Source organism: Periophthalmus magnuspinnatus, chromosome 15 (assembly GCF_009829125.3).
Source record: "Periophthalmus magnuspinnatus isolate fPerMag1 chromosome 15, fPerMag1.2.pri, whole genome shotgun sequence".
Taxonomy (NCBI): Eukaryota; Metazoa; Chordata; class Actinopteri; order Gobiiformes; family Gobiidae; genus Periophthalmus; species Periophthalmus magnuspinnatus.
Genome location: NC_047140.1, coordinates 27,323,708 through 27,332,786, shown reverse-complemented (window position 1 = coordinate 27,332,786; position 9,079 = coordinate 27,323,708). Strand labels below are relative to the sequence as shown.

The window sequence follows — 9,079 nt, the reverse complement described above, 5'->3', positions numbered from 1 at the left end:
AGTGCTTTACGGGATAAGAAACACATTAAAATCACAATATCAAATAATCAACATCAATTTTACATTTATCCAATCACAATAGTGTTTGGTGGTGTAAGAATACCCTGTAAAACATGTATTCTTACAGTGAGCGGGCTTGCTTCTCCACAGATTTGCCCGTTAACTTGAATGGTTTGCATCAAAGTTAAGATTTAAATATTTGTCCTCTGCGTTCGACCCATCCGTCAATTCCGCTTGAAGGATGGGTCTCGTCCGGAGCAGTCTGGACCCATCTCCAGATGATATCGAGCTCGTCATGTCACCCACCCCCATCGTTTCCATGGAGATAGATCATTTTACTGCTATGCCAACCTGGTGGGAGTTACATAGTGCACCTCGAACATGAAGCCAACATGAAAAACTCCAGAATAGCCTCAAAAATTATGTCTTAAAGAAGCTGCGTGTACCACAGGGTAGATATTTCCTTGTTCATAAGGCCACAAACCACCGGCTCTAAAATAAGCCAGCCTCAGTGTAGCCATGGGGAACGTGACTGATGAGAATGAGCCATACCACCCAGGCCAGAGGTATGTTACTACAGTAAAAGTTGATGGCACAGGAAACATGCAGATACAAGTTACACTACTGCAGAGACGAGAAAATGACACTCATATAACTCTGCTTGGCGTGGGGTGGGGTCTGCTCAGGACGTGCTCCGAGTTAGAATGGCATGAAAGATACTCACTGTATTTATTTGTTTTCTGGAAAATTTTGAGTCAGATTTAGCAAGTGCTCATAGTGTATTTCAGTTTTCATAAACCTCAGTGTCTTTTTTAGCACATAGGTTATTCATAGATGTAAAAATGGATGGAGAGATGGAAAAAGAAACATCCAAACATAGTATTTTCTCATAGGTCGAGTTTCACAGGAAGTTAAAAGGAAGGATATGATGCATTTGAAGCTGTTATTGTAATGTTTGTGTGCACTTACGGTGTGATTTGTGGTAAATGCAGTTACTCACCATTTTCTTAGCAGGAAAGGTAAGACTCCTCTAAATCGGTGTTTATGCAAAAGTGGAATGAGAACTTTGAATATTGTTTTGTTTTGCAACTGTTTACATCATTCTAATTGGACTCGACTAGACAGGTGTAATGGCCTGTGTGCCAACACTTAACAGCTCTGTGAGGTGTAGTGAGAGTGAAGATCTCCTCCTCCTCCTCTTCCTCTTCTTGTCTCTGATCACACCCAGTCAGATCTGCCCCTGTCACAATCTGGGGAGCCATGAAATAAATATATGCTCTCTAACTAAACTACTCTAACAGGTGAATGCAGCTCCTCAGATAGTTGTGCAAGTTATAAAAATATTAATATCGGGAATGCGGTTTTAAAGATATGAAGAATTAGAATATTGAGTATATAGTTAATACAAAGAAAAAAGAGGTGATCAAAAATGAATATGGGGGGAAAAAAATGTTGTAATCCTCCAAACATGGTATAACTTTTAAGTGTTTTCACATTTGTCTGATAGTTAAACTTCAACTAACTCATATTTCTGTTGGATTGACACAATATAGTCTGAATATTATTATCATTACAGTCCAAAAAATATATTAATTTAGTCTCTATCATACACCTACAGACCTCAGGCTCAGACCAGCAGTCCCCTGTCCGGGCATATAAAATGTGTAACATCTTTTACACAAGGCTCATACACAGGTCCACTGGGCAGCCTGGACGTTTGACTTGTTCAGTCTCTGCTTGGACAGGTACATTTCATTTGTCCTGTGCCCACTTCAGTTTATGTCTTCTTTTTCTCTGGTCCGATTGTGTGTTCTGTTTGACATAACCTACTTGTCTTGAATTGATTGGACCAAGTGCTTTAATGTACAAGACTGCCATCATGTGGTCAGTGCAGTCACCTCACCCCCTGACAGAAATAAAATGACAAAAGATGAAATAAATATGCATACACACCATTACAAATATGTTTCCAATATATATTTATTAGATATAAAAAGATTTTGTTTGCAGTGGAGTAACACGTAATAACTGGAAGACAAAGTGTGCAATGTTCTAGTATACATTAGAATTTTTGAAGGGACATTGAAATGTTAAAAAACAGTACATTTAAAATTTTGAAATAGAAAACAGCTACTATGATTGTACCCAAGTAACAGGGCATTGGCAGAAAATAAATGTAAGCGAGTCAGGAGATGTGCACAAGAATGTAGTTATAAGTTTGCTGATCAATTCCTTTTTGAGGTTTTAGCCACAGAATGAACTACAAAAATGCAGAAGTGCATCATGCGATGTATCTGTACCAAATGCTTACAACCACAAAAACAATAGCAACGCTGACTGAGAACTAGTATCTGACAGTGCACAAATAAGAGGATTATTAGACATAACAGACAGTACATCAGGCAGAAGATGCCCCAAGTTACATTGTTATAAAAACAAAAAGGTATAAATAAAAATAAATACTTATTCTATGCAGAGCATAGTTTGCTAGTGACCGTAGTGTGGACTTGAACCAGATGTGATTAGAGTAATGTGCTGTTTAGTGTTCACGTGCATCAGACAAGGGGGTTTCAGTGCAGAGCCATTAGAGGCCACATGCCTTGATTTGAAGTGAAATACTGAAACTGAGGCTCTGGGGTCACAACACTGCTTCTAAAGTTCAACAGTGAATCAGATTAGACAATACTGTGCACAGCGGGTTGGGAAAGCACAAGGTTTTCAGAACCTGAACAGCAAAATGTAGTTGAGTAAAGACAATTTGTTTATCAACAGGAGGATTTAGTTGTATTTACATGTCACTGACAACAGTCCAGCGCCGAGCTGCAAAACTGTGGGATCTATGATATAGTTTTCTCAACAAGAGGGACACTACGAACAAAAATAAAATATTCACTGGTAACCAACAATACAAAATGTTTTGGGTTCTTAAAAGTTACCAAATGTAAAAAACGATACATTTACAAATACTTTTTAAGATCTTGCTACATGGTGGAAATAACCAAGGATCTCTCAAAAAAAATGTACTTTTTGTAAATTTCAAAATGCAGATTTTACATCCATGTCCTAATAGTTTGAAATAAATTTGAAGGTGGTAATGAGGTACTTCATGGAGCTTATTAAGCATTCCCAAAGCCACTCACTTTTGCTATACTGGTCCTTTCTGTATGAAGAGGAGACCAGACAGACCAAATACTAATGTGAGGATTGATTGAATTACATTCGAGAGGGCAGAAGTGTCACAAACAGACTATGATTTGATCTTTCCCACCTACCTTGACTCATATTATGCATTATTCCATTTGGTTAAGGCAAAACAAGTATCCTTTGAGCTGTGCAGGGAACACTTGAGATCCTGAATTAAATCGATTGATCCTTAAATTAAGTGAGTCCACTCTGGCAGTCTGATGGTACCGGCATTTAAGTTTTGTCTATAAGTCCTCTGAGATCGTAAACAAACCAAGTTCAAGGTTGCCATGGTTTCCTGTCCTTGCCTTTCTGATCTGGAATGTGTTTATAGCGGCATTTATCCCCAAAATGGCAGCCGGTGGTTCTCCAGAAGTAACACTCGTCTCCATTCACTGGCCCACGACGTCTCGCTCTAAGAAGCAGCGCCATATTATTAATACAATCAATAATACATTCATTTAAGCACTATACCATTTAGTGTATTGGTCTTACCCAGCAGACATCCCAGCTTGTTGTGTGAGAGAAAGACAGTTCTTAAGTGGCATATGAAAGGTTCTTGGAGTACGGCGGTCGGGATAGCGGACTACTAATCGAGTGTTCTCAATACAATAACCCTATGAGAGCAAAAAGCATGTCAACATCAGTCATTTTTTATTAGCCAAGTTTGTTTAGTACTCACATTCAGTTTCTCCATGGCCCGGGCAGCCATGTTTGTGTCTTTAAAATTAACAAAAGCACAGAATCTTTCATGTAGAACGCGAATACTTTCAATTTCCCCACACCTACAATACAAACAAACAAAAACAAAAAAACAGATGCTAGACTGATCACCAACTGGAATAATAATAATTGTGTGTGTAGATTTTTTTTACGTTTTAAAGAGATCCAAAATATGTTTTTCTGTAAGCTCAGTTGTTACATTGCCAACCCAGAGAGAAGGACAAGGGCTGTTGGTGAAAAAAAACCCATCTTAATTACATTTATTGCAAAAGAATAACTCAAAAGATTTTTACATACCCTGTTTGTAATGCCAATGGATCTTGTGCGGTGCCTATAAATGATGATTATGATGATTATGACAGGAATATAAATTAAATCACAACTACATTAAAGTCAAGTCAGTGGTATATCATTTAAAATGATTATGTCAAGTATTTGTGGAGCACATGTGACAGAAGAGTGAAAAATAAACAAGTGTTATCATATTTAAGGTCACACAGTGACATCCTCTTCAAGGCTGTGTCACATGTGAAAAACATGTTTATGTCACTGTCCCATTGATCTTTCTGCAATCTGCTGTAAAAAAAATACTGAGCAGCTACAAGTGTCTAATCCTATAGAAAATATATGTTTCATGAACCTTAGTACAACAAACCCATATAATCAGTCTTACCTTTTACAGCATCTGAACAAGATGACAACACAGCTTGAACTGTTGTAAATTTCTCTAGTAGATAAACACTTTGCAATTCATCCAAACCGTGCTCCTAAACACAAAAATAAGCAAATATACAGTATTCTATTGCCTACAAAACCAAACCCAAGACTAAGCTTTGAGTGCATTACCATTAACTGCAGTACTTTGCAGTTAAATAGGTCCGTGACAGCCTCCTCACAATCTTTGTCCAGTCTCAGCACCTTTTCCATTGCTTTTTCAGCTTCACTGTACCTCTGTAAAAAGTAATTTTATTAATTCACTTATAGGGCATTCCTGTATTACCCACATAATCATTTTAAGTTTTCAGCACTCACCTTCATGCCCATAAGCGCTATACCTTTGCGAAAGTACCCCTTTGGCCAATCAGGTGCCAGCTGAATGGAGCGTTCAGCATCGGCCAAGGCCTGGGGGAACTGGTCCAAGCAGCTGTAGCAATAAGAGCGATTCCCAAAGAACCTACAAAGACAAACATTGATAATATATTTGTGTAAGACAGCCTAGCATTAAAGCCAATGACTGAGTTACCGGTAATCCTTTGGATCACATTTAATAGCTTCTGTAAACATTGTGACGGCTTGTGCATACTGCCCCTCCTGCACCAGTTTAATCCCTTTTTCTAGAGAAAATTAATAATTAATAAAAACATAATGCTTTATACAAGAAATAGTTGTAATATAAACAAACCAACACAGTGTAGACATTTACCCGTTAACGAGGCGCTTTTCTTACTCATCATGTCAGTATGTCCATTTGTCTGCAAGGAATAATTTTTGTTTATAGCTTTTATATAATTATATATCAAGTAAAGCAAGTTTAATTATCTTTAAAACTCCAGCTTCTATTTAACTAGTGGTTTTGATCAAATAACACAATGAGCCCAGACTTCAGACACAAAAGTGAAATCATATGTCATGCATCAGGTTTTTGCCGACCTCTTTCTTGGTTTCGTTTTCCTTGTTGTCCCTTGATTTGCGACTTGTAACTTTGGGTCTGATATGGCTAGCAGCATTGGCAAAGAAGGCACTGCTTACGTCCCATTCCGGTTCCTGGGAGATGTAGAGTAAAAAAAAAAATTAAAAAAAATCACTTGTATTATATGAACAATGTTTAAAGCGGTCCATGGCCTGTCCTCTCCTCCTCTCAAACAGTTTGTGAATGTAAGATCTGCTGCTGTTTGAAACAACAGGGGGGCAGTCAGAGGACACTCTCCCACTGAGGAGAAGTGTGTTTGAGCAGCACAAGTGGAACTCAGTACAACATGTGTAAAATGCACCTGAGGAAGTGACTTTTTAATAACCAAACTGTCAGCAATCTCAAATTTACTTTTTAATTCTCTCTGAATCATAGAGATGCAATGCCATGTTTGACTTGTTATGCCTTTTTTTTAACAATGTCTTTTATTGTATATCTGTACATATCTATGTATCCTAATATGGCCTTAGTTTTTTTTACGACTTTTTTACCATGTGTCCGGGGACAGCAGATGAGAAATAGCCCTTTCTGTATATTTACAGAAATGTTTATTAATGTGCACTGTCCCCGTTAAATTAATGAATAAATAAAATAAATAACAGTAACAAGTGCCGTATGATGCCATGTACCTCTTCTGCAGATTTGGCTTGGCTTTGGTTTTTCTGTTGTGCTTTTATTCCTGGAGATGCAGTTACTGTAGTAGTGGTTGTTGGCTTGTTTACAGCAACAGGTTTCACTTCCTTCTGAACATCTTTCACGTCTTCAGCCTCAGAATCACTTTCATCCAGCTCAGATTCTCCACCGGCTTCTTCCTCCTCATCGTCCTTAATCACAGTCACCAATGTAAGAAATCCAATCTTTTTAAAAATGTTCTTTAGAACTTACCTGGTCATTTTGCTTAATTTGCCCTTGCTTCTTCCTTTTTCTACGACGCTAAAAACAAAAAGATATTTTGATAAGTTGATATCAAACAAAATAATGATTAAACATGTTCTCACTTTTCTCTTTGCTCTACGCCGCTCTGCTCTTCTCCTGACCTTCTCCCCCTCACTAAGCTCCTCCTCTCCATTGACTCCATCCTGAGCATAGTAAAGTGGTGTATGTACTTTGAACTTTACACTACAACTGCACTGTCACACTGACACCATCTATTTACCTGTGACAGATCGACATCGTCGCCCAGGTCAGAGGCCGTGGGACCACAGTCCATGTGCTCCTCCTGGACAGGGGGACCTATTAAAACACACACACCACAAAAATCACTGTAACATGTACAAGATGCATTACCTTTAATCATTTAAAATACATAGATATGTACGTGTGTGCCGAGTTAGAGCTGCAACACATACCCAACAAAACTGATTACCTTATGCTTTCATAAATGTGTAATATTTCTGACAAACCTTTGTGCCTTAGTTTGGCTACTAGATCAACACTTGGTTATCAATGAATCTGACAAACTTCTAATAATTCTAATAATAATAATAATAATAATAATAATAATAATAATAATAATAATGAGGTATGAGATCTGTTGTGGTGTGGATTACTTTTCTAAGTAGACATTGCAAAGGTTCCTTCATGTCAGGGAGCGGTTTAGGAACATCTAGTCTTTATTGAAATGTAAATAAACAACTCCTCACTGTGAGATGAGAGCCCAATTAGTTCAAAGAAAAACTTTAGCCAATTCAAGGTAATGACAGAAAAATATTTGGACTTTAAAGTGCTGCCCTCTGTAGGACTGGTCTTACGTCAGGTTTCTATGTGTTCAGCCACAGTTTCCAGACTGGTGACAAATTTGTACTTGATCTGTGACTCATGCTATGACTAAAGAGTCTTTATAATCAAGCTTTCATTTATAGCACTTATAAAACTCTTTAAAACTCTTGTGTAGCAGCCTGTAGGTATGTTGTGCATTATCAAATCAGCTTCATATACTAGCACTAGCCGTTTTTTCATGGGTTCCCCTTGTGCCTGCTGTCTGTAAATAAACTTAGGTGTCCCGGCCTCTACACATACAACGCAGGAGGAATTTCAGCTGTCTGCGTTGGCTCCCTGCTCAAATGTCAAGGCAGCTCTCTCCTGCAAGACCAAGCGCTGCCCCTATAGCAAATGTTTGTGTCAAATCTTTACCATACAAGACTATTCTGCAGACAAACACATGGTCCCAAACCCAAACAAAGGGGTCACTGTTTTCCTTCTTGAAGAAGACTGTCTAAATCGGTGCAGGGCTGAAAGGTGAGCTCTTTCCACAGGAATGCAAAATACAGCAAGGTTATCAACATGGTTTATGAAAGTAACCAGGAAATGGACTTTAAAAGAGGCTATAAAATGTTGTCCAGTCACCAGAGCTTGACAGAAAAGCAGTAATGGAAATACAATGTGAAGTCTAGTTTGGTGCAATTAAAGAGTTAGAAAGATTACACAGACGATAGGTGCAGTGAACAGCAAATCTGGAGCCAACTTGTTGTTCAATCAGAGGCTCTGGAGTTTGGGCACAGGCCGATGCCATTTCACAGATGTATTTGGATCAACAAAGAACAGGGAAATGTGGAAATGTACAGATTTATAATGTAATCTGTGACACAGGCGAGCTTCTGCGGGCATAGAGGGAGAAATACCGAGAGGGAAACCCAGAGAGAGACACAGAGAGAAGCATAGAGAGATAAAATACAGAGAGAGACATACATGGAGCAGGAGAGCAGGGTGGAACTGCCAATGGAGCAACTTTTCATTGTTTCACCAAGAACAACCCACATGAACCATTGAACAAAAATGTAAAAATACCATTGCAAACCACTCGAATAAATTTGAAACAGTGTAGGGGAGACTCCCAGAACAACAGGCCCTAAAGTTCAGACACCGTCCTGTGGTTTGTTGTACTTCGGGGTAAAGTTTGGAAAGTTTAAATAGTGCTTCGTCTCTTACCGCTCCCGAGTCCCAAGAGCCAGCATATATCTCTGGTGAATTTCATGAGCGCAACCATCCAGCATTATCGTCTGAAATAACTCCCAAATGTGTACAGACGGGCATTTATGGCAGCGCAGCTTTTTTTGCCATTGTTGGTGAAAAAAAAAAAAAAATCTAGTATCGAATCTGCGGTGATCTGCGGCGGTGGTTGAAGTGAACTTCCTCAGCGCAGGGTCCAGCGTGCGTCTGCGTCTGCGTCTTAAAGGGACAGTACACTTTAACTCGTCTGCGTAAAAATGCTGCAGATTCAACTTAATATTCATATTTTATAACCAATCCTCTGAAAATATCATATTCCCTGTTGTAAATGTTCTAACTTGCTGTATTTAAATCCCTTTTGTCCCGTTTTGTATAATTTCTTTAAACTATTGTTCAAACCCAAAAGCCCTGAAAACCAAAGCACTTTGCACAGTTTGAAATTTAAAATGTGTTATAGCATTTATTTATTTTTTTTATATTTGTTTAATATTTTTGCACATGCCGTATGAATGTAATGTAATGTAATGTAATGTA

General features: G+C 38.4%; 1 protein-coding gene across 1 annotated transcript; it reads right to left on the bottom strand.

Moving 5' to 3' along the window:
• Positions 1–1,965: 1,965 nt before the first annotated feature.
• On the bottom strand, positions 1,966–8,743 carry zgc:123010 (uncharacterized protein LOC641500 homolog). The gene is made up of 16 exons (XM_033979506.2): positions 8,525–8,743; positions 6,753–6,829; positions 6,595–6,675; positions 6,482–6,529; positions 6,226–6,420; positions 5,557–5,670; positions 5,330–5,378; positions 5,150–5,240; positions 4,939–5,080; positions 4,753–4,857; positions 4,580–4,673; positions 4,204–4,237; positions 4,059–4,133; positions 3,866–3,968; positions 3,679–3,800; positions 1,966–3,598 (listed from the first exon to the last, which is right to left on the bottom strand). The coding sequence occupies exons 1-16, from the start codon at positions 8,580–8,582 to the stop codon at positions 3,463–3,465; spliced, it is 1,524 nt and encodes a 507-aa protein (XP_033835397.1). The 5' UTR covers positions 8,583–8,743; the 3' UTR covers positions 1,966–3,462.
• Positions 8,744–9,079: the final 336 nt, after the last annotated feature.

What these genes read in the sequence shown, in the direction of transcription:
- zgc:123010 (XM_033979506.2), bottom strand. Translation starts at nt 8,582, where the DNA reads ATGGTTGCGCTCATGAAATTCACCAGAGATATATGCTGGCTCTTGGGA. An exon ending in AAATTAAGCAAAATGACCAG is followed by an intron (nt 6,421 to 6,481) that starts GTAAGTTCTAAA and finishes ACTGTGATTAAG; the next exon opens with GACGATGAGGAGGAAGAAGC. An exon ending in CCATTGGCATTACAAACAGG is followed by an intron (nt 4,134 to 4,203) that starts GTATGTAAAAAT and finishes TTTCACCAACAG; the next exon opens with CCCTTGTCCTTCTCTCTGGG.